This window comes from Lithobates pipiens, unplaced genomic scaffold, assembly GCF_037356315.1.
Source record: "Lithobates pipiens isolate NorthernLeopardFrog02 unplaced genomic scaffold, aLitPip1_a1.2 Scaffold_1, whole genome shotgun sequence".
Taxonomy (NCBI): domain Eukaryota; kingdom Metazoa; phylum Chordata; class Amphibia; order Anura; family Ranidae; genus Lithobates; species Lithobates pipiens.
In genome coordinates this window covers 69,244,863-69,271,219 of record NW_027507685.1, presented here as the reverse complement: position 1 = coordinate 69,271,219, position 26,357 = coordinate 69,244,863, and the positions used below count along the sequence as shown (strand labels likewise).

Below are 26,357 nucleotides of genomic sequence, written 5' to 3'. Positions count from 1 at the left end.
CAGCCCATCAGAGTACCCTAGTACCTGTCACAGTCCATCCGAGTACCCGAGTACCTGTCACAGTCCATCCGAGTACCTTTCACAGCCCATCAAGGTACCTGAGTACCTGTCACAGCCCATCAGGGTACCCTAGTACCTGTCACAGTCCATCTGAGTACCTTTCACAGCCCATCAGAGTACCCAAGTACCTGTCACAGCCCATCAGAGTACCCGAGTACTTGTCACAGCCCATCAGAGTACCCGAGTACCTGTCACAGCCCATCCGAGTACCCGAGTACCTGTCAGAGCCCATCCGAGTACCCGAGTACCTGTCACAGCCCATCCAAGTACCCGAGTACCTGTCACAGTCCATCCGAGTACCCGAGTACCTGTCACAGTCCATCAGAGTACCCGAGTACCTGTCTCTTCCCATCCGAGTACCTGTCACAGTCCATCAGAGTACCCAAGTACCTGTCACAGTCCATCCGAGTACCTGTCACAGCCCATCAAAGTAACCGAGTACCTGTCACAGTCCATCAGAGTACCAGAGTACCTGTCTCTGCCCATCCGAGTACCTGTCACAGTCCATCAGAGTACCCAAGTACCTGTCACAGTCCATCCGAGTACCTGTCACAGTCCATCAGAGTTCTCGAGTACCTGTCACAGTCCATCAGAGTACCCGAGTACCTGTCACAGTCCATCAGAGTACCCGAGTACCTGTCACAGTCCATCAGAGTACCCGAGTACCTGTCACAGTCCATCAGAGTGCCCGAGTACCTGTCACAGTCCATCAGAGTACCCGAGTACCTGTCACAGTCCATCAGAGTACCCGAGTACCTGTCACAGTCCATCAGAGTACCCGAGTACCTGTCACAGTCCATCAGAGTACCCGAGTACCTGTCACAGTCCATCAGAGTACCCGAGTACCTGTCACAGCCCATCAGAGTACCCGAGTACCTGTCACAGCCCATCAGAGTACCCGAGTACCTGTCACAGCCCATCAGAGTACCCGAGTACCTGTCACAGCCCATCAGAGTACCCGAGTACCTGTCACAGCCCATCAAAGTACCCAAGTACCTGTCACAGCCCATCAAAGTACCCGAATACCTGTCACCAGCCCATCAGAGTACCCGAGTACCTGTCTCTGCCCATCAGAGTACCCGAGTACCTGTCACAGTCCATCCGAGTACCTGTCACAGCCCATCAAAGTACCCGAGTACCTGTCACAGCCCATCAGAGTACCCGAGTACCTATCTCTGCCCATCAGAGTACCTGAGTACCTGTCTCTGCCCATCAGAATACCCGAGTACCTGTCTCTGCCCATCAGAGTACCCGAGTACCTGTCTCTGCCCATCAGAGTACCCGAGTACCTGTCTCTGCCCATCAGAGTACCCGAGTACCTGTCTCTGCCCATCAGAGTACCCGAGTACCTGTCTCTGCCCATCAGAGTACCGGAGTACCTGTCCCAGCCCATCAGAGAACCCGAGTACCTGTCCCAGTCCATCGGAGTACCTGTCCCAGTCCATCTGAGTACCTGTCCCAGTCCATCTGAGTACCTGTCCCAGTCCATCTGAGTACCTGACCCAGTCCATCTGAGTACCTGACCCAGTCCATCTGAGTACCCGATTCCCTTTCACAGTCCATATGAGTACCCGATTCCCTTTCACAGTCCATATGAGTACCCGAGTACCTATCACAGTCCATATGAGTACCCGAGTACCTATCACCGCCCTTCAGAGTACCCAAATACCAGTCACCAGGCCATCAGAGAACCTGAGTACCTGTCACCAGGCCATCAGAGTACCCGAGTACCTGTCACCAGGCCATCAGAGTACTCAAGTACCTGTCACCAGCCCATCAGAGTACCTATCTGCAGCCCATCAGAGTACCCGAGTACCTATTTGCAGCCCATGCTTCGTAGAATATACGTTGGGGTGTTTGCTTTCCAAAATGGGGTAATTTTGTGGGTAATTCCATTGTCCTGGTACTCCAGGACCTTCAAAAGTGTGATCGGTAGGAATGAAATGAGATGTGTCATTTATGCTCCTAGAACGCCTGAAGGTACTACTTCAAATTTCGGCCTCTCTATGTGACCAGGCTGTGTAAAAGTCCTACACATGTGGTATTGCCATACTCGGGAGGAGTAGCAGAATCTGTTTTGGGGTGTAATTTTTGCTATATACATGCTATGTGTTAGAAATATCTTATAAATTGACAACTTTGTGTAAAAAAAAAATGCGGTTTCATTTTTTCCACATTTTCCAAAAACTTCTGGAAAAAAATGAACCGTTCAAAAGACTCATTATGCCTCACAGATTATAGGTTGGGGTGTTTGCTTTCCAAAATGGGGTAATTTTATGTGCAATTCCATTGTCCTTGTACTCTAGGGCCTTCAAAGGTGTAATAGGTGGTTGAGAAATGAGATGTCTCATTTTTGCTCATAGAACGCCTGAAGGTACTATTTCAAGTCTAAAGTCTCATACATGTGGTATTGCCATACTCGGGAAGAGTAGCAGAATGTATTTTGGGGTGTAATTTGTTGTATGCATATGCTGTGTGTGAGAAATAACCTGATAATATGACAATTTTGTAAAAAAAAAAAAAAAAAAAAAAAAAAAAAAAATCTTCATTTTACAAAGAATTGTGGGAAAAAAAAATGACAACTTAAAAAAACTCACCATGCTACTTACTTAATACCTTGGAATGTCTACTTTGTAAAAAGGGGTCATGGGGGAGGGGGGGGTATTTGTACTTTCCTGACTTGTTATGCCCCGTACACACGAGCGGACTTTTCAACATCCAAAGTCCGAAGGACCGAGTCCGTCAGACTATCCGATCGTGTGTGGGCTGCAACGGACTTTTGATTCGCCAAAGTCTGACGGACTTTAGAAATGAAGCATGCTTCAAATTTTCCCGAAGGAACTCCGCCGGACCCGGTCCCCTTCGAAAACTCTGCTCGTGTGTATGCTACTCCGACGGACTAAAACCGACGCTAGGGCAGCTATTGGCTACTGGCTATGAACTTCCTTATTCGAGTCAGGTCGTACGTCATCACGTTCGAATCCGTCTGAGTTTAGTGTGATCGTGTGTGGCCAAGTCCGTTCGGCCGAAAAGTCTGTCAGAACTCCGGCGGAACTCCTTTGGAAGTCTGTCGGACATAAGTCCTCTCGTGTGTACGGGGCATTAGTGTCTCAAGAAATGAGATACACCTGATGTACTGAAGGCCTGATCCGATGTGATACATTTTTCAGTGATTGGCACCATAGTTTGTAGACTGTATAACTTTAACAAAGACCAAATAATATACACTAATGTGGGTTATTTTTACCAAAGATATGTAGCAGTATAAATTGTGGCCAAAATTTATGAAGAAAAATTACTAATTAGCAAAATTTTAAAAACCCACTAGTGATTAAATACCACTAAAAGAAAGCTCTATTTGTGTTAAAAAAAAGGACGCAAGTTTCATATGGGTACAGTGTTGCATGACTGAGTGCTGAAAGCTGAAAATTGATCTGGTCAGGAAGGGGGTGTAAGTGCACTGTATTGAGGTGGTTAACGGGGGCACAGACAGCAATAACAACTGACAGGGGTTCTAATCCCTCTCCACTCTATCCAAAACTAAAAAAAAAGCTTTAAGTCATACTTTAAGATTCTTTAATCAACCCAACATACAGGGATATACAATGTAATACTGACATAAAAGCGCACACACACAGGTTGGACTTGATGGACTTGTGTCTTTATTCAACCTTACCAACTATGTAACTATGTTGTTACTCTTATCTTTGGGGCTTGTGTTGACTGGTTTTGAAATTATATCCTTTTAAACGTAAAAAGCAAATCTGAAAATATGGACATTGAGAGTCTCAGAGAGGGGATCACTGATACTTTCAAATTAGGAGCTACCTTTCACTGTCCTTTACCTGTTCAACAGTATTGGTAGAAATTGAAACACCATTGAAACCACCACTATCTTTGCAGTTTTGTAAGTAATTAAACTGAAATTCCATACTGCTGCTCAATATTCCAGATACAGCTCTTATTCCAATGAAGGTTAGGTGAACAATCAAATAGCTACCCTTTAGATTGTTCGTCTAGTCTTTACTGAAACAAAACTGGATCTGCACTATTGAGTAGCGGTGTGAAACTTCAATTCCTAATTATACTGTAGTACATTTCAAACCAAGAAGATGGTGTAGCTCTTCTGGGGTTTAAAAGCTGCCTGCCCGGTAATCAGATCACCTACACCAACATCATTGCAATACGGTTTTATAGCAAAGCCAAAAGGATGACCTGACAGGTCCAGCATCTTACCACTTTTATAATTTAACTGCTCAAAACTGAAAGCCGAATTCTGTCTGCTGTGGGTAAATTAATATCTCTCTAGCTTTAGGTGGTATTAACCCCACAAAAATGTAATATGTTGTAGCTTACCAATCCTTAACCACTTGCCCACTGGGCACTTTCACCCGCTTCTTGCCCAGTCCAAATTTCAGATTTCAGCACTGTCACATCTTGCAATTAAGCGGTCATGCAACACTGTACCCATATGAAATGGTTTCGATTTTATTTTAGACTGATAGCTTTTTTTGGTGATATTTAATCACCACTGCGTTTTTTATTTTTTGCTGAACAAACAAAAAAAGACTGTAAATTAAAAAAAAAAAAAACATTTTTCTCCTTCACTGATTTGGCACAGATGAGGCTGCACTAATGTGCACTAATGAGGCACTTATGAGGCTGCACTGATGGGCAGTGAGTGGCAGCACTGGGTACAGATTGGCGGCACTGTCGGGGCTGCACTGATCATCAGGACACTGATGATCCATGCTCTGATTAAAAGAGTAGATGTCCCCTGTGTGGATTTGCCAGTTATCGGCTCTCCTCTCCACACGCACTGAGGAGAGACTGACAACTGATAACTGGAAAATACTGTTTACACTGTGATCAGCTGCAATTGGACACAGCTGATCACATGGTAAAGAGCCACTCTGATTGGCTCTTTTTATTCCAATCTGTGATCAGCTGATCGATCACATATCCATGCTGATATGTGCTGCAAGAGGAACATGGGAAGCACGATCATGGGAGAACATCCATAGGCACCCTCCCAGCAATGTGCGCCCATGCTGTAGCCGTCTCTTGGCTATGGCGTGGGTCGGAGGTGGTTAAATGTGGTTGCTGCATTAGTTTCTGTTTTAGGATGTTTCCCTTTTCTTTTCTCCTGATGATCCGGCCAGTGACACACTTCCTGTCTTAGGGTATCTCCACTCTAAAAGCCGGAGCAACAGAGACACCTTTGGACAGCAGCATTGTTTGAGGGTTTGAGGGAAGGGTAATGTTGATGCACTAGTAGATTTAAATGATCTTGAATAACAAATTGAAGCTAACACTTTATAAGCAGTTACAGCAACAGTTCTCCCTTTGGAGTAAAGGTTTTACATAGATGAAAAAAACATGACCATTGTAAACACCTGTGCCACTTTTGCCGGACAGCTTGGGTTAAAGAAAGTTGGCTGTAATCATAAAACTAAAAAAGAAAACAAATGCAGCCATGACATCTAAGAATTGATAAGTTGTAATATAATACATGTTTTTGGGGTTTATATCACTTTAAACAGAGTTATGGTTTTAAAATATGTCACACTAATTCATTCCATGGGATTGCTTAATGCGCGTTGTATGCAAAGAAAAGGGAAGTCTATCTAAAATAGAAACAATTCTGCTAATACTCCGGAAAACCATTGTTTTAAAAGAGAAAACAGCACTAGGGGAAAACTTTTCTCTAGAATCAGAGATTACAGTTTTGTTTTCTTTCACAAAGAAGCTGAGGATTTTCTGAGTCATGGTGAAGAGGTGCTCAGATGTACGTAGGAGGCTGTAGCTCATAAGAGATTATGTTGTGTGTGTGACCTGTTGTGTGTGTGTGTGTAGCTCAGGCTCTCTGAAGGGGGTGCAAATCCTTGATGTCCACCGCTGAGAGTGCTGGTCCAGAAGGGAGCTCATCCCGGCTCCTGTGATCGCTATGTGTAAAGGAAGTCTCCCTATGGCCGCACGATCCCAGAAATCAATAGTAGGTGTCACCTTTAGCCTGGACTCCGGCTAGGCCACGCCCCCAACACATTTCGCTCCACCCCTCGGAGCTTAATCATGTGGATGGAGATCCCAGGTATAATGGATAGTTTTTGTACATCATCGGCTGTCACGTTAAATGAAAAAAGGAATGTCAGGTGTGTGCGGATCTGATATAAAGTTATATGAAAAACATAGCAAGTCTGTATTTAGAGTAATCAGACTGCAAAGACCTATAGAGTTTAAAAAAAAAAAAAAAAAACTGTGTTTAAAGTAATCTTAGGCCTCATGTACACTGTAAACGGACGTTTAGGAGCAGTTGGGGATTTTTTCAATTGCCGCTGAACTCTCCTCTATGTTATCTTATCTGATCACTAGGTTGTTTATAGTCATTTCTAGGCAGTTGAGTTTAAGGCATTTTTTGAAAAGCAAAAAAATGCTTTCAGAAGCTGAGTTTACAGGCAATTAAAGCACCAATTGCATCTAAATGCGCTAACTCGTGTTTAGCAGAGTTTTGTTTACAGGCATTTTTCATTTTTGGTTATTTGAGAAAAAAATAAAATTTTTATATATTTTTTAAAAAATGCTTCTAAACACAAACGCGGCATGTAAACACGTCAAAACTGAGATTTTAAAAATCGGTTACTTATCTGTCAATTTGAATCGTTTAAGAGAGGTTATAAAAACATCCCGTGTACCTTAAGCCAGGGTCGGTTCACAACAGGGGCAACACGACTTTCAACACGACTTTTGGAGGCAACTTGCACATGACCTCAGCATGACTTGCACACGACTTGGGGCGACTTACAACACGACTTTATGTCGCCCCAGGCCAGGCGACTTTTGCCGTGGCCAATCAGAGAGCTCTCAAGGGGGAACTCCATGCCAAATTAAAAAAAAAAAAACAGCGTGCGTTCCCCCTCCGAGAGCATACCAGGCCCTTAGGTCTGGTATCGATTCTAAGGGGAATCCCCTACGCCGGTCCCCCCCAGATCCATACGAGACCCTTATCCGAGGACGCTACCCGGCCGGCCAGGAAAGGGGGTGGGAACGAGCGAGCGCCCCCCTCTGGAGCCGTACCAGGCCGCGTGCCCTCAACATGGGGGGTGCCTTGGGGAAGGGGGGTCTTCCCCCAGAGGATGCTGGGACTGTGACATCATAATGGGCGGGGACACCATCTGGCGATGTCCCTATATAAGTCGCCCGCCCGCAGACCCCGACAACCAACAGCCAGGGTTGTCGGGAAGAGGCCCTTGTCCTCATCAACATGAGGACAAAGTGCTTTGGGGTGGGGGGGCGCGCGGCCCCCCTTCCCCAAGGCACCCCCCACGTTGAGGGCATGCGGCCTGGTACGGCTCGGGGGGGGGGGGGCTCATCCCCACCCTCTTTCCTGGCCGGCCAGGTAGCGTGCTCGGATAAGGGTCTGGTATGGATCTGGGGGGGAGCCCCACGCCATTTTTTGGCATAGGGGGTTCCCCTTCAAATCCATACCAGACCTAAGGGCCTGGTATGCTCTCGGAGGGGGAACCCACGCCAATTTTTTTTTATAAATTTGGCGTGGAGTTCCCTCTTGAGAGCTGATAATTCTGTCAGAGCCGCCTCCGTACAGACGGAGATTCCGACTTGGAGGCGACCTCCATTTAAATCAATGGGTACCAGTCGCCTACAAGTCGGATTGAAGTAGTACAGGAACCTTTTCTGAAGTCGGCGCGACTTCAGTAGTGTGCATTAAGACGGCTCTCATTCACTTACATTGATTTTTACATGTTGTCCGACCTGAGGCGACTAGGGGCGACGTGAAGTCGGATCTGAGTCGCCCCTGTGTGAACCGGCTCTAAGTACAAAAAAACTGAAATAAAGAGCAGGAAACGAAAATGCAAAACCTCCCCCCTCCCAAAAACCTGATAAAAATCTTTTTTGTACTGCTGTTTACAAACAACTTGAAAAGAGATATAAGAAAAACTTTTTTAGCTGGGTCTAAAAAAAATCAAATAATTAAAGTGGTTGTGTACCTTTTTTTTTTTTCATTTTTACCTACAGGTAAGACTATAATAAGGCTTACCTGTAGGTAAAATGAATATCTCCTAAACCTGTACGGTTTAGGAGATATTTACTTTGCATGCAACTGCTGACGTCCACGACGCATGAGCTGCAAAGGTCTGACGCTGCCGGACCTTGCCAGAAAGAAGTTTCCCGCGCGCATGTGCGGGAGTGACGTCATTGCGGCTCCGGCCACTTACAGCGACGAAGCCTCGAACCCAGAAGACACACCGAGGGGGAAATGTCAGCTCCCTCAGCGGTGACCAGGATCATATGCCGACGCCTTCTTCTAAGGTAAGTATTTCATAATGAGTGAGTAATGCGGTGCATACTAGCTCATTATGCTTTTGCCTTACAGGTTTAAAAAAATGAAAAATAAATTGTGCGGGTACACAGCCGCTTTAAGTAAATTTCTCTGTGGATGCAAATGTAAAAAATAAGTAAATGTCTCTGTGGATGGAACATTTATGAGAATCTCCAGGGAAAAATAAAACACTCAAAAATAGATTGATATAATCATGAATACAGTAGGTCTAGAGCGAGAGCAGAGATGAGCATAAGTGCGGGGGGGAGGGAGGAGGGAGTGGAAGGGAAAGGAGGAAGGCTGGTCGAAAAAATATCATACAACATGCAAGGTGGATTGAGGAATCCTCCAAACTGTCAGAATACAGCAGCAGGACTTCTCGGCAGTCCAAATGCTTAATTGACTGCAAGCCACTGATCGACAAAAGTTTTCCAACAGTCCCATCTGACAGAAGTAGATTTTTAGGCTAACTTTTGTCAAACTTTTGGTAGCAAGATTTAAGTAGAATCTTGTCTATCCACTGTATGCATGTAACGTTAGTGCCTTATTAGCAAGTATGCAGTGGCTCTTGCCACCTAGTGTCCTTGGTTGCTGGGACACAGGCAGCTCCTGCCACCTAGCATCCTTGGTTGCTAGGATGTAGGTGGCTCCTGCACTCTAGTAGGTTCTTGGTTGCTAGGACGCAGCTGGCTCCTTCTGCCTGGTGTCCTAGATTTAAAGACATAAAAAGACCGCACTGGATGGCAAAAGAATAATATACAATATGTGGTGAATAGCAGCTGTCACAAAACCTTAATAGGAGGCATACATACAAATAAACACAAAAAGGCGAAGCTGGAATACATGCCACTGCGCATGCGCTAACCACCTGTGGCCATCTTGTTTGTGGGAAGACTCAAGCTTGTACTGTTTGGAACGTTTGCTTATACTTCATGTATTGAAAGTGCAATTTTTATTAAATTTTGTTGTTTTTAATCATTTAATTTAATTTACATTATAGAGGGTGCTCTCTTCCTTTTATGGTAACACCGCTACATGGAGCCCCAATGCCCAGTAAATGTTGTGCTATACCGTGACACACCACTTTGCCATAACTGCAGCGTATGGATTGGAGGTCTAGTGGAGCCATTATACTGTATGCTTACAAACGCCTTCTTGACCTATCTTTAATGAGGGTCACCACAATCTGGTAAGCCCCCACCTTGCTTCCACTGGGGTGATTCACATAGTGGCATTCAGAGCTGGAATTTGGAAGCCCGTCTCTTTTGGCATACACCTTCACATTGTGTTATATAGATCACTTGTGATATTTACTCGTTTCCGCATGGGACTTTATACATAGTTTTGTACACACGTGATATTGTTTATTTGTATTTTCAGCACAGACATTTTTTTGCACTGTATAGCACTCATATTATATGTATTCTATTAAGCACTGCACTTTTGTATACTTGTTGGAGGTGGTGGAGACACAGAACTCTTTAAAGTGGTTGTAAAGGCTGAAAGTCATGCACTTCAATGTGCAGGTCCCCCCTCAGCACGCCACAATACTTACATAAGCCTGATCTCAATCCAGCGATGTGCACGAGAGCCAAGGCTCTCCCGGGTTTCTCCCTACTGATCATCAGCCAGGGAGGCAAGGGTAGGGCTATCTGATGGACACAGAGAGCTGGTTTAGAAGCAAGCATGCACCAGTGCCCCCATAGCAAGCAGCTTGCTATGGGGGCACTCGGCAAAGGGGAGGAACCCAAGAAGAGGACGATCAGGGCTGCTCTTTGCAAAACTAGAGCAAGTAAGTATAACATTTTGTTATTTAAGGAAGTCTAGAATTTCAAGACTCGAGAGGAATTCATTCTAAAACTGTCAATCCAACATTGATTGATTTAGGTTTTGAGTGGAGTTACCTTTGCATGGATATTAGTCAGATTTACAGGTCTGTCACTCTTGGTGATTACCACCCTCCAATTACGTTCTTTTTTAGTTCTTTATCCTTTTCCAAACCCAACCTCCTGTTTTCTTCTGACAGATGATGTTATGGAGTTAATCAGCAATGATTCTGTAAATACAAGACCACAGAACGATATGGTCTCCTTTCCTATGTTACCGGATCATGTTCCATGTGGTGGTCTCCTTGATACAGTTACCATCAACCAATACCCAGCAGAACCAACTGTTTCTTCTGAATGGCAACCATGCCAGACCTCTGCACTACCCACCCTGATAATCAAGGAACAGCCAAAACAGCGGGGGATGCGCTTTCGGTATCAGTGTGAGGGGAGGTCTGCCGGCAGCATCCTGGGGGAAAGCAGCACTGATCAAACCAAGACCCTTCCTGCAATACAGGTGAGGACATTGGTCACACATTCTACTCTTGTGACGTCACGAGTTCTAGAACTCAGTATATATTTTGATTAATGACACTTATTACACAAATGCATCAGAATGTGTTTTCTGAAATTAATATAAGAAGTTAAAGTTTAATTTCCTAGCATATAGCAGTAAGTGCTGTGATGTCCAAATGGTAGCCCATACAATAAACAAATATGCAAAAAAGCAAAACCAAAATTCACAAACACCTGGAAAAAAAACATGTAAAAATACACTTCCACTGAAATTATTGTATTTGACTTTTTAAAGTGTGTCAAAAGCTAAAAAAAAAATGTTCATATTGCTTACGGTAGAACTGGTTAAACCCATTAATTTTCTCATATGTGTTCTATTGGAGAGTTTCCTTTATTTCCTATACTTTAGAAACAATAGGAAGTGAAAAGTTCTCTCTCCAATAAAAGAAACCCGTTTAATACTTCTGGGAATCCATTTGAGTAACTGGACTGGATGAAATTTTGAAGGGCCTGTGAAAATTGACTTAAAGAGGTGTTAAATCCAAAAGCAAACATTTAGTCTCATTCGTTTTAGTTTTTAGGCTTTATTTCATTTATTTTCAACTGGTGATAATTTAAGTTGGAAGTACAGACAAACCATTTACAGCTGACATGGGTTCTTAGAATGATCAGCTTTTATTTATGTAAAACCTTTATCCTAAAAGGAACAAAACTGTTGTAACTGCTAAAGAAGTGTTAGCTGAAGTTCAACTTCAGTTTGTTAGTGTATCTAAACCTGCTAGTACATCTAATACTCTCCCTCCCCCCAGACTGACAATGCTGCTGTACAAAGATTTCCACATGTTCCTTCGTGTAGAGTGGAGGTATTCTAAAGTCAGTCATAGATGGATCTAAATTTGGCCAGTTCAGCAGGTACGGGCCGCATTTCATGTATGGGCAACCTCGGTGTACACAAGTCGATCTATCTTGTGCACAACCAGCCTGTCTGTATCTTCATGAATGTTTAGTACTGCCAGTAGGGATCGCTCCCTGCACTCTCCCTAAGGGCAGAACACAATAATGCTGCAGGAGGGTTTCCCCATCGACACTGATTGTGTTGATGGGGAGATCAAGCAATTTTCTTACCTGCAACCCGTGGTGGAAGGAAGGAATAATGTATATTCTATGGCCTGCCTAATACAGGAGGTGTGTTACTGGACAGATCACCAGATAAAAACGGGATAAAAGCCTGAAAAATACAACGAATGTAGTCACATAATCTAATGATTGGTAAGCCGCAATAGATTACATTTTTGGTTTTGGGTTTAATGCCGCTTTAATGACGGCATTGTTGACTGTTCTGATGAAATATTATTCAGAATTTCATATAAACGTTTGAACAAAAATTGCATATAGCCAGCTTTAGGCTATTGGTAGTCACTGGAAATGTATAATGTGTTATTCAGGAATCTTTCCAGCAGAATTATGGGGGAAGGTGTCCAACCCATTACTCAGAAAGATCTCCAGTAGGATTATTGGGGAAGTTCTCATTCATTCTTTAGCATTTTCTTGCAGCGCTGTTGTAAATGCATTATGCCGCGTACACACAACCGGACTTTTCAACATCAAAAATCCGACGGAATGATTCCGGCAGACCATTCGATCGTGTGTGGGCTGCAGCGGACTTTTGATTTGCAAAAGTCTGACAGACTTTAGAAATGGAACATGTTTCAAATTTTTCCGACAGAACTCCGCCGGACCCAGTTCCTACTGAGAAATCCGCTCGTGTGTATGCTAGTCCGACGGACAAAAACCGACGCGAGGGCGGCTATTGGCTACTGGCTATGAACTTTCTTATTCTAGTCCAGTCGTACGTCATCACGTTCGAATTCGTCGGACTTTGGTGTGATTGTGTGTGGCCAAGTCCGTTCATTCGGAAAGTCCATCAGAACTCTGTCAGAACTCCGTTGAAAGTCTGTCGGACCTAGTCCCTCGAAAAGTCCGGTCGTGTGTACGCGGCATTAGACTTCATTTCATTTTACCTAATGGATCTCTCTGGCTGGATGACAGCTTTACCAACCTGATGACCTGAGGAAACCCCATGAAAAATTCTTCACTGATGATCATTCTCCTTTATAATCAGTTTTTTTTTTCTATTACTAACAAAAACCTTCTCCAGCCTAAAATCTAAAATTGAGGGCTTGAGGAAGAACGCCCCTGTTTACATGCTGTGCACATGTGCTCTCCATACAGGAAGGACTAGGAAAAGTGTGTTCTTGCTCGTAGTTGGATGAAATATCAAATTCACTCTGCCAAGTAACTGAGAGTCACAAATCCCACTGACCTTCAGCGGAAACCTGCAGGAAGTGGGGGGGGGGGGTAAAATTCAACTAGTTAAACAACATCTTATAAGTGATGACCGCAGAACAGTTGGATATTGTATTGTTCTGCTCATTGTCTTTAAAAAGTAACTGTGCCCAAAAAAATGTGAATCAGTGGACTTACCATGCCTTGAGCCAAAGCATAGATCACCAGCACACCATGGTTCTTCAAGATAACGTCCAAACCTTTGTTAGAATGATCACATTACAGCAGTGAAGGTGCAACGTTTCGGGGGGCCACTTTGTCAGGAGGTGGACATCTTGGTAGAGGCAGGACTTTGCTGCCGCTTGTCAGAGCCTCCAGTAACGATGCCTTGGCACCCTTACATACAAGGAAGTGCGCTGATATTTTCAGGTAGAATTCCAGGCATAATGTAGATTTTTTTTTTTAATAGGTATTTTGAGGCACAATAAACATTTATAGATGTTCTCTATAATATATCATCAAGTTCAGTTCCACTTTAAAGGAAACCTGCCATGTGAGAACTATGTACAGGAGGTGGCCATTGATGGCCTTCTACTAGACTTAATATTTACATCTCTGCTGACCCATGGTATGTATGGTATGTATCCAGATGAGGATACATGACTTGTTCCATACTTGTTCCAGATCAGTGCCTTAAGACGGTTCAAATTTCTGCTGAACCAGCTGAGATTTGAACCATGTATGGGCAGGTTGAATATACCCAAGGTGATTGACCGATCAACTTGAGTACAACCAGCCTGCTCAATTTTACATGTGATCATCGCTAGAGGCTGATATAGCTGCCAGCAATAATCGCTGTGTTTTCCCGGCGAGGGCGGTTTCCCTCTCTACTCCCACTCTAACCCCCCCACCGGAATAACACATTGGCTTCACGGGAAGGGTTCCTCTGTCAAAACTGTCTGTCTGGTTGCAGGAAGGAAATTTGCTATGGCCGGCCTTCGAGATTAATGAAACCAGAAGCAGCAACAAGCAGGTCAACAGTGGATGCCTCAATATTCTTCTCATGACAGTTTCATGCCATGGGTTTCCCATTCAGTTTGCTTTCCCTTAAAAGCTAGATTATTTAAAAGTTATATTAAAGGCCTGATTGCTTTGTATATATTCAACAACCTGCCAGGACATGCTGACTTCTGCAGTTTAGGAAGAACCAGAGTGAGCTGTAAATTCCAAAAGGTTGGCAACAGGTGGTGGAAACAGGTGGCGCAGAGCCTCTGCCTGCTCCATAGAAAGGGATTGTTTGGCAACATGACTTCTCGTGATTTCATTTTCTGCTGTATTAGTTACACACTTTCTTCTGAGCACAGATAGTGATTGATGAGATTTGTACAGCTCAACCTTTCTTGGAAAGTACCTAAGATTTCCCACATCCCAGCAGCCTCATCACACCTGTCACCTCCTTGTTTTGTTGCTGTAGCTGTTAAACTGCGAGGCGATCCGGGAAGTTCATATTAGCGTCTGCCTGGTTTGGAAGGACTCTCCACATCGTATCCACCCGCACGCCCTTGTGGGGAAAGACTGTCATGATGGCATCTGTGAAGTCATACTGCACCCAAATGAAGGAGAGACTGAACATTGGTGAGCTGAATGTTGATGATAACACACAATAAATACAGAGAGGTTCATTACCTAATTGTCACTCACGTGTTCTTAACCACTTCCCGACCAGCCGCCACAGTTTTACTGTGGCAGAATGGCATGGCTGGGCAAAATGATGTTATATTACATCGCTTTGCCTCGTGGCCACTAGGGGTGCACACGCTGCTCGCCCCCGGAGCCAAAGCAAGTGCGATCGCTCATGATACACCAAGAACCAGGATCTGTGTGTGTAAACGCATAGATCCCGGTTCTCTGAGGGGAGAAGAGACTGATCCTGTGTTCATACAAAGTATGAACATTGCTCTCTCTCTTCCCCTAGAAAGTCCCATCCCCCCTACAGTTAGAACACAGAGAGGGAACACACTTAACTCCTTGATTGTTCCCCTAGTGTTAACCCCTTCCCTGCCAGTGACATTTTTACAGTAAGAGAATTTTTTTTAGCACTGATCGCTGTATAAATGCCAATGGTCCCAAAAATGTGTCAAAAGTGTCCGATGTGTCCACCATAATGTCGCAGTCCCGATAAAAATCGCAGATCGGCATTACTAGTAAAAAAAATAAATAATAAAAATGCTATAAATCTATCCCCTATTTTGTAGACGCTATAACTTTTGTGCAAACCAATCAATATGCGCTTATTGCGATTTTTATTACCAAAAATATGTATAAGAATACATAGCGGCCTAAACTGAGAAAAAATTCGCTTTTTTTAAAAAAAAAAATGGGGATATTTATTATAGCAAAAAGTACAAAATATTGTGTATTTTTTTTCAAAATTGTTGCTCTTTTTTGTTTATAGTGCAAAAAATAAAAACCACAGAGGTAATCAAATGCCACCAAAAGCAAGCTCTATTTGTGGGAAAAAAAAATTTGTTTGGGTACAAAGTCGCACAACCGCGCAATTGTCAGTTAAAGCGACGCAGTGGCGAATTGCAAAAAGTGGCGTGGTCATTCAGCAACTAAGTCTTCCGGGGCTGAAGCAGTTAAAGCTGAACTCCAGACGGGCAGCTGAAGATACAGATAAAATACATGTGCATTCGTTGTTTTATCTGCCAAATGATTAATATTTCTGTCCATCCAGCTCTGAGATTTACACATCTCTGTGACAGAGCACATTCCTGTCTAGCAGGACAGGAGGCCAGAATTTCGGTACTGCAGGTAGATAACAGATCTTGTTCTTCCCCAGCCTGTGACTAGACAGTGAAAGGAGAAGCAGCAGAATGATAAGCTTATCTCTCTGTCACTTTGCGCTCTCATCCATTCAACTTGTTTGTTTGTACATGAGCAATGCAGTACACCGGACTGGCGTCTTTTCCGCTTTCCCCTCTCTCTGTCTGAGCTCTGCTGCTTGATAGACTGCAAGTGGCTGACACCAAGTCCATTTCAAGCACTCAACTACTTCGCATTTTAGAAAACACATTTACTTGCCACCATGACTTCAGAGATTGTATTCTGTAACTGTTGTTATTGTGTTTGTTTTTATGTTTTCATAAAAAAATCATCTCTTTAAAAACAATTGAACCAGAAAACACACATTTAATTATTATATTAATCACATCCCGCCCAATCGTAATGTACTGTGGGTGAGCTGCTGGTGTAGGCAAATCAGCGTACATCGATTATGACTTCCGGGTTTGGGATGCACGTACCCCAGCCAGCAGCCGCCGTGATTGTACATAGCAGGAGCCAGTCAGAAAGTCCCAGCCAATGAGTCACACCCAGGACATGCTGATTGGCTGCATACATTCACAGCCCAGAGCTCTGTGTTGATAAACAACACAGAACTCTGTACATGTGAAGCAATTTGTCAGTTTATCATTCCTGCAAAGCAGGGATGCAAAACTGAGAGATTTCTTAGTAAAAGCAGCACACATTACACATAGTTGGGCACATTTAACCCCTTGATCGCCTTGGTCTTAACCCCTTCCCAGCCAGTGTCATTAGTACAGTGACAGTGTAGAGTATCATTGATCAATGTATTAATGTCATTAGTGATGTCAGTGGCAGTTAAATCCGTCCCCCGCAGTCCCATTACAAGTCGCAGATTACCGCCATTATTGGTATATATTAAAAAAAAAGAAAACTCCAGTATATATACTATAGTTTATAGGCGCTATAACTTCCACCAATAGATGGAAATTTGGTTTGTGTACAGCATTACCAGTTAAAGTCGCGCAGTGCTGAATAGCAAAAAATAGCCTGGTCATGAAGGGGGTGAAATCTTCCGGAGCTCAAGTGGTTAATGAACACAGAGCTGCATTAAATGTGCTTCTTTTGTATCTGCATGGAGTTCAGCTTTACCTTGGGTTCACACCAGTGCGATTTACTTTGTTAATGACACCTGCCTTGTGCGAACCGCTGCAGGTGTCATTGACAAAGTTAATGGCCCCCACAGTTTAGTTTACAGATGCAAACTATGAACTCGCATAGGAATCGGATTGCATAGGTGAGAACACCCAATCACATGCAATCTCTGAGATCACAGCAGTGTGAACCCAGGCTTAAAGTGTTAATAATACTGCCTCTTCTTATGAACGCATGGATCCTTGACTAAGAGACCAAGCTCCAGCGTTTCTCAGTGGTGTTAGAATTTGCTGCAGACACACACAAACCCCTATTGGCCTATTACTATGATGGAGTGCTTCAGTGGCCAATAGAAATGTAAATGAGGCAGGATAGAGAAGGAGTGTAGCTTTCAGTGACAAAATGGCATGGGATTTGTCTGGAAATTACAGGGTTTTGGAGGCTTCTGAAGCTACGCTAAGACACAACTAGTTGCCTGTACTTCAAACCTGCAGATGTTTTTTGTCTCTTGAAACACAAATCGGCAATAAAAACAGACATGTTCCCTTAAAATGTATTCAGAATGGTTCAGCAAGAAATGTTTTTACCCAGTTTGGATCAATAAGATGTTTTCCCAATGTCCCAATGTATGTTGGCGGTGCGGGAGGAGACTGGTTCTCTTCTTCACATCTTTTGGTCCTGCCACTCACTACATGCCTTTTGGTCATTTTGTGCGTCGCATTACTCAAAAATCCACTGATCACGTTATATCGTGCGACCCAGCGTTCTTCCTTCTGTATCATTACCAGAACTCAGCGAGGACCTATAGACGTTCTGTTGTGCCAATTTTACTTGCCATTGCGAAAGGTTGCACACCGCTCCATTGGAAGCAGTCACAAGCACAGTCGATCTCCATTTGGCTGATAATGAACTGGGGGACCTGGCGGCAACAGAGAGGGGCTTCAGGACAAATTCTTCAAAAAGTGGTTTTACTGGCACAAATTCAATTTTCAGATGTGTACCCTTAACTGTTGGGGTGAACTGTCCTTTTGGGACATCTGGAGGTTGCATTGCTGATCTGCATAGTATGGAGGGTGGCTGCGGGCCTTGTTTATCTTCGCATTCCTCCCTCTTTCTTTACTCTCTTCTCACAAAAGTGAGTACAACCCTCACATTTTTGTAAATATTTTATTATATCTTTTCATGTGACAACACTGAAGAAATTACACTTTGCTACAATGTAAAGTAGTGAGTGTACAGCTTGAATAACAGTGTAAATTTGCTGTCCCCTCAAAATAACTCAACACACAGCTATTAATGTCTAAACCGCTGGCAACAAAAGTGAGTACATCCCTAAGTGAAAATGTCCAAATTGGGCCCAAAGTGTCAATATTTTCTGGGGCCCCCATTATTTTCCAGCACTGCCTTAACCCTCTTGGGCATGGAGTCCACCAGTGCTTCACAGGTTCCACACTTCCATGATGACATCATGGAGCTGGTGGATGTTAGAGACCTTGCACTCCTCCACCTTCTGTTTGAGGATGCCCCACAGATGCTCAATATGGTTTAGGTCGCGAGACATCCTTGGCCAGTCCATCGCCTTTACCCTCAGTTTTTTAGCAAGGCAGTGGTCATCCTGGAGGTGTGTTTGGGGCCGTTATCATGTTGGAATACTGCCCTGCAGCCCAGTCTCCAAAGGGAGGGGGGGATCATGCTTTGCTTCAGTATGTCACAGTACATGTTGGCATTCATGGTTCCCTCAATGAACTGTAGCTCCCCAGACCATGACACTCCCACCACCATGCTTGACTGTAGGCAAGACACACTTGTCTTTGTACTTCTCACCTTGTTGCCCCCACACACACTTGACACCATCTGAACCAAATAAGTTTATCTTGGTCTCATTAGACCACAGGACATGGTTATAGTAATCCATGTCCTTAGTCTGCTTGTCTTCAGCAAACTGTTTGCAGGCTTGCTTGTGCATCATCTTTAGAAAAGGCTTCCTTCTGGGGCGACAGCCATGCAGACCAATTTGGTGCGGCATATGGTCTGAGCACTGATCGGCTGACCCCACCCACTTCAACCTCTGCAGCAATGCTGGTAACACTCATACGTCTATTTCCCAAAGACAACCTCTAGATATGATGCTGAGCACGTGCACTCAACTTCTTTGGTTGACCATGGCGAGGCCTGTTCCCAGTGGAACCTGTCCTGTTAAACAACTGTATGGTCTTGGCTACCGTGCTGCAGCTCAGTTTCAGGGTCTTGCCATTCTTCTTTTAGCCTAGGCCATCTTTATGTAGAGCAACAATTCTTTTTTTCAGATCTTTAGAGAGTTCTTTGCCATCAGGTGCCATGTTGAACTTCCTGTGACCAGTATGAGAGAGTGAGAGGGATAACACCAAATTTAACACACCTGCTCCCCATTAACACCCGAAACCTTGTAACACTAACGAGTCACATGACACCGGGGAGCGAAAATGGCTAATTGGCCACAATTTGAACATTTTCACTTTGGGGTGTACTCACTTTTGTTGTGAACGGTTTAGACATTAATGGCTGTGTGTTGAGGTATTTTGAGGGGACAGAAAATTTACACTGTTATACAAGCTGTACACTCACTACTTTACATTGTAGTAAAGTGTCATTTCTTCAGTGTTGTCACATGAAAAGGTATAATAAAATATTTACAAAAATGTAAGGGGTGTACTCACTTTTGTCAGATACTGTATATATCAGTTATATATAAGAAGACCAGTATGGTGGCCTGTAATTATGGGAGGAGCCCGGAGGGTATTTAACCAGACCACCCACAATGGTCTGTGTCGGTTCCAGTGCGTGGTACCCACCCACCCATTTCCCTTCTTTGAGTACTTCTCTTAAAACACGCTTCTCTACAGAAACATCTATTTACTTTCTTAAGGTATGTGCCCAGGGGTGGACTGACAACTCATGGGGCCCCCGGGCAATAGGAGATTATGGGGCCCCCAGGCAATCAGAGATTAGGGGGCCACACAATATACACAAACACACACAGACAGTATATAATCACACAGTATACACAGATGTGTTTCTATTGGCTGAGAAGGTACTGGAGAGGTGGGGCAGCTATAATCTCTGAATTTTTAGACCAAAGGGATGTCGGTAAGGGACATTTCAAAGACAGATGTAAAAAAAACACAACTTTTTACAAACTGTCCCTAGTTTTACTGAGGCTGGCAACCCTGATGGGGCCCCCTAGTGGCATGGGGCCCTTGGGCAGTGCCCGAGTGGCCCAATGGTCAGTCCGCCCCTGTATGTGCCCTTCTCTTGGCATATCGCCCAGCAGACCAGGGCTCACCGCCCAGTTCACCAGGGCTTACCTTACAGCAGGCCAGGGCACACTTCAGGTCTGTTTTATGTTGTTAGTCTTGTGACGTGTTTATGTGTTCTTTCATATCTCTTAGAGCGGAGGGCTCCAACCATAAATGCATTTTTATTGTGTTTCCTGTACTGTTGCCTTGTGATGAAAAATAAAGAATTGAAAAAAATAAAATAAAACGTATTTACCATACCCCATTCCCATTGTTTTTGTACTTGGTATTCATATGGTACTTGTTTCACCCCTGTATTTTTCCTTCCTCCAGCTTTAGTAACCTTGGTATCCAATGTGTCCGGAAAAAGGAAATTGAGTCATCGGTTCAAGCCAGGCTAAATTTGGGGATAGATCCCTATAATGGTGAGCACCAACAGTTATAACCATATTCTTAATGTATACTGCTCTTAGGCCACTAACTGGTTAAATTGTTTCAATTTTGAGTCATCCCTAGATAATAATTTGTGATTGGCTGCTTCTTAGGGTTCTCAGCTATATATCAGTGGAAACAACCAATCACAAAATACAAAGGAATTAAACATTTACTGTCAGCGTTATCTCTAAAACAACTGTCAAGGTGAAACTTAAAGTGGTTGTAAACCCTTACATATACCCAGAGAAGGGACTATCCTCAGCTGGTACACAGAGATCAAACAAATCTTCCTACATACGTTGTACCTTTTTTTTCTTTTATTTTTTTTATTGAAAGATTTTAATGTACAAATCAGACAAGATACAATAATAAGACAACATGAACAGGTACAACAATTTGTGCTGAACAAAACACCACAAGGTGTGAGCCGAGATGTAATATAATAAACCGGTATATAAATATGACCCGATGGTCTGTTTGGGTAAATGTTGTATTACCTTTACTCCAGCCAAATTTCCGGTCTCTTTACTCTGTTTGCTATCAGACCATAGGAAATGAGGCCTGGGTCTTAGTTAGTTGATGCCAGTTGACTTTTTCGGTGATGACCCTTGTAGTGTTAGTTCGTACTCGTTAATGCCATAGATTAAGGTATAGATAAAGAAAGAGAAGATTAGATGGGGGGGGGGGGGTATGAGGGTAAAGGAGAAAAGGATGGGAAGGAGAGGAGGGGGGGGAGAGTTTGTCTGCCTCAGGTCATCATCTCTATTACAATACACTACATATGTATCACATTAACATAATTTTCATTTATTTTGGTATACGTTGTACCTGTTTATCTGCAATCTTCTCTACATCCGTTCAAAGTGCTGAATTTATACGTTTATCTGAAGTTTATCTGAGAGTCCAGAAAAAAGGGGACAGAGAGCTCAAGTTACACTCCGCAGAGCTCAGTAAGGTGAGCTCCGAGAGCTGATTGGAGGGAAGGGACCCGCCCTCCACACAGCACACAGGAACAGAGCTGAGGCTATCAATCTGCTGGAGATCTCTCCCCTGTCACCATTTTTCTCTTGGTATCAGGAAAACTTGTCAGAAGTGATTCATGCTGATAGCAGAGGAACGAAGTGGCAGACAGAAATGACACTTAGTGCTCTTGACACAAGCACACACTATAGAGAGATATGCTTTGTTCATATTTCTTGTCTGATGTGTACAACCACTTTAAACCTGTTGGAAGAGAACGCTTCACTGTGGTGGGAAAAAAATAACTGATCTCTGGTTTTTAGGAACCTAGCTGAACCTGAGCATAAGCAAGGCACATGTGCACTATATAGTAATCGTCTTTTTTTCCTTTCCTGACCATTTCATAAAAAGTAGTTGTTATGTAGAGAGGTGAGGGACAGAGGAGCTGGTTCAGCACAGACAGTAATTAGAAACTCCCAGAGGAGGTGAGGACTATGTGCAGGGAGTGTGGGGCTGTCCTAGGGAATGGACTTTTCCTGGAGTTGTTGAATTTTCAAGCAAGTTCAAAAGGACATTGAAAGTTCATACAAAATCATTTACAGAAAGGAAAAGCATAGCACATAAGAATTTATTATACTTGATTTGTCAGTGCTTTTGCCTACAGTGTTTTAGGTTGGTGACAGGGTCTCTTTAAGCCTCCTTTGAAAATAATCCTGAAGTGTAAACAATTCATCTTGTCTTTAGCAACCAATTCGATTCTCCTGTGCTGCAGATATGGGAGAATCAAAATGGAGCTCTTGACTGATTGCCATGGGTGTCAGTGGTGTATTTCCCTTCAGGCATATTGCTGGATAAGTCTTGATGTATGTACATAGCCATCAGTGTATTTGGTTTACCTGCTCTTCATTTAACCCAACAGCTGGCATGTGGCGGCACCATGAGGAAGTAGATCTGAACGTGGTCAGGCTTTGTTTTCAGGCTTGGTATACTTCACCTGGCGCACAACGGATGACAATCGGACCTGTGTTGTCAGAGCCCGTGTACGATAAGAGTAAGTAGTCAAGAAAAAACAAGGGGGGTGAAGTTGAACTCAAGTAAATGAAGTCATGGATCTATTAAAAAATCAATATGTTTTTACATAAAGCTGTCAGAAGTAGTGGAATCGGTCTTAAAATTTGCCTCCCGTAATCCCATCACCTGGTGGAAAGTATTTTTGTGTTTGTAAGTGTTGGGTCAGAATTCATAAAGCGACTTTGTAGTGGAAGTGATTGGGCCAAAGGGGGAGCGCATGGAAATTAGGTGTGGGCTTCTTGCTCATCCTGCTTGAAAGCAAACCTTGTGTTTGGCTGGGATTGGGCACAGTACTGGTTGACTTTAAAAAAGAAAAAGAGGAATAGCGGACTCTACAGGCCAGAAATGGAACATACACCAAAGTTATATGAAAATCGCATATTTTATTAAAATCTCACAATTTTAGAAGAACAGATATAATGCATAGCGCATATATCTAATTGCTAAAATATCAAGGTATAAATGTGGCACTTTGCAGCGTATGGTTATCAGACAGAAAATAGAGTACTAATAAAGTAGGTCCATAGTATGGCAAAACACGTCAGCACGAGGACTTACTTTATTAGTACTAAAATTTCTGTCTGATAACCATACGCTGTAAACCGCCACATTTATACCTTGATATTTTAGCAATTAGATATATGCACTATACATTATATATGTTCTTTTAAAACTGTGAGACTTTAATAAAATATGCGATTTTCATATAACTTTGGTGTATGTTCCATTTCTGGCCTGTAGAGTCCGATATTCCTCTTTTTCTTTTTTAAAGTCAACCAGTACTGTGCCCAATCCCAGCCAAACACAAGGTTTGCTTTCAAGCAGAATGAGCAAGAAGCCCACACCTAATTTCCATGTGCTAATTTGCAATGTCCCTCTTTTTCTTTTTTGCTGTATAAACATTTGTGGATGTTGGCTATGAGTGTCTCAAAAATTGTACAAAAAATATTTGGTTCACTTTAAATGCATACCTCTGACTTGTGCAAGTTTAATGCCCCTTTACATACGATCGGACATTCCGACAACAAAACCGTGGAATTTTGTTTGAAGGTTGTTGGCTCCAACTCGTCTTGCATACACACGGTCACACAAATGTTGGCCAACAATTACGAGCGTAGTGACGTACAAGACGAAAGGCGAGCCGATAAAAAGGAAGTTCAATAGTCATGTGATATCTCCATTACGAACGCTAGTTTTACAAGACCGCAGGCTTACGGCGGGTACTTGATTCCGAGCATGCATGAACTTTTGTGTGACAGACTTGTGTACACACGATTGTAAAGTCCAACAACAAGGTTTTGTTGGTAGAAAATTTGAGAACCTGTTAACCAATATTTTGTTGGTGGAAAGTCCGACAACAAATGTTTGAGCATACACACACAGTCGGACTTTCAGCCAACAAACTCACAGCCAACATTTCCCCTTGGAAAATCCGATCATGTCTAAGCGCCATAAGGGTTTAGCTGGCTGGAGTAAGGGAGGGATGGGTAGACCGCAAACAGAGCAACTTCTCTCTGCCGACAACATAGTGATCAGACACAACAGAGTTGGGCTGATGCCTGTCTACTGGTGGCATAAATGTGAGCATTGTCAGATTGTCGCACTCCCAGTGCATGCCTATGAATCTCTGTGAAGGTGAGATCAGCAGGGAGTGAAATAGACAGCAGCTAGATGGAGCCTGTAGTTTATAGAAATGAGTTTGTTTCCAGAGCAGCATGGAGTTTCATGCAGGCAGCCTGTGTTAGTCAAAGGAGACACAGCTGCTGTATAAACTCACCCACAAAGCTGAGTTTGACAGGTCTGCAGGGACAGGCCCTGAGCACAGACAGAGCCATACACCCACAGCCACTACATCTCCATTGACTAAAACAGGCTGCACACAGCTCCCTGCTGCCTCCGACACATAAGTAGCTCTTCACATTGTACGGACCGTTGCTTCCATGTAAATGAACCCGAAAGAATGAAATCCGGTTTCTTTAAATCACAGCTTAAAAGGGAACTGCAGTCTGCTCACATAATTTGTAATAAAAACATCTTTGCCATTCGGAAGCTTCCATCCAACCACTTTACATATTATTTTATATATATTGTGATTCTGTACTTGCCAAATAGGCTGCAGAAATCTCCCTTCACGGAGTCTGGCAGCAGCCATTTTAACTATGGGCAGCTGAAGCTGCTGCCTGTTTACTTCCTGGATTTACACAGAGGCACACATCCAGCTCTGCAGCTTTCATTGGCGCTCCTATGACTCACCTCCCTTGGAAAAATGTCAGCCTAGGCTTTTTACCAGACAATAAATAAGAAGTGGCTTGTATAATGTATTTACTGGCAGAAAAAAAATGTTTTACTATCCAAAGTTAAAACGACAACGGCAGGTTGTAGGTTGGAGAAGATCACCTTAGAAGTCTGTGTGCTCAATTAATGTTCTCACTTCCCTACATATGTCCTGTGTTTGAATTGGATATTTCTCTTTCTGCTTCTCTAGAATCCACAAATACATCAGAACTGAAGATATGCCGGATGAATAAAGAGTATGGCCACTGTGAAGGGGGAGAAGAGGTGTACATCCTGTGTGACAAGGTGCAGAAAGGTAAATGGTCATGGGTTGGGTCTTCATCCATCCCTTTTGTGATAATATAGAGGAACACAAATAGCTTTCTTCAGCAAAATAACAATCTATAGTCCTAGTATAATGAAGTCCACGCAAAATGGCTCACCACCAGTATCTCAGTCCCACACTTGGGCCTAGGGTTCCCATCTGTTTGGGGTGCAGCTGCAAGAGATCAGAAAACTGAGTATGTCGCCAGACAGCCCACCCAGTCTCTCAGCTGTGGACTGCTCCACTTCACCTCATAGGCAGGTGATGATTCCTTCTTGCTGCTTTTCAAGACTCCATTGTAGGTGGACTAACTCTTTCAGGACCAAAGTACCTGCAATCAGGGTTTGGAGGCTCTTTCCCACCCAAAGTTTCACAGAGCCTCCAAATTTTTGGTCTCAAAAGAAGACTACCTATGTAGAGAGTACTGAAATCAGTACTGAAACCCCAATACCCCTCCCCTTGTATAGGTGGAAACTCCTAAATACTAAAATATCTATCAACGTCTCCCTTAAAGGGACCACAACCCAAATAGAGAGAATATAAACCTCTAGTCCAGGGCCCAATATATATATCAACAAAAAAATCTAAACAATTTACGTACTTTGCAACAATTTCTGTGCATTTTTGTGAATGAATGAATGATAAATATGTTTATATGAAAACATCTGCCTGTGATTAATTGTTCCTTGTAAACGTTTGCTTACTCCACATTTGTTATAGAGGACATCAAAGTGGTATTCTTTGACAATTCATGGGAAGCCTGTGCCAACTTCTCCCAAGCTGATGTGCACAGACAGATCGCTATTGTTCTCAAGACGCCACCATACCACGATCTGCATATCTGTAACCCGGCTACAGTGCAGGTCTGCCTGCAGAGGATCACTGACGGCATCCGCAGCGATGGAGTGAGCTTCACATACTTGCCACACGATGGAGGTCAGTGTGTAGGGTGTGGTGTCTGTCACTCAGTTGTTGAAATTAAAGAAGAAAAAAAAAAATGTTGCAAAGATGGGTAGAGAAGGCAAGTCCCC

General features: G+C 43.4%; 1 protein-coding gene across 1 annotated transcript in view; it reads left to right on the top strand.

Annotated features, from left to right (window-relative positions):
- Nucleotides 1–26,357, top strand: part of RELB (RELB proto-oncogene, NF-kB subunit) — an 84,662-nt gene that overhangs the window by 45,329 nt on the left and 12,976 nt on the right. Inside the window, exons 3-8 of the mRNA XM_077455288.1 lie at nt 10,425–10,741; nt 14,501–14,661; nt 20,595–20,686; nt 22,576–22,707; nt 25,213–25,317; nt 26,047–26,262. Of these exons, the coding sequence (XP_077311414.1) occupies nt 10,425–10,741; nt 14,501–14,661; nt 20,595–20,686; nt 22,576–22,707; nt 25,213–25,317; nt 26,047–26,262 (1,023 nt within the window). The remainder of the gene's footprint in view (nt 1–10,424; nt 10,742–14,500; nt 14,662–20,594; nt 20,687–22,575; nt 22,708–25,212; nt 25,318–26,046; nt 26,263–26,357) is intronic.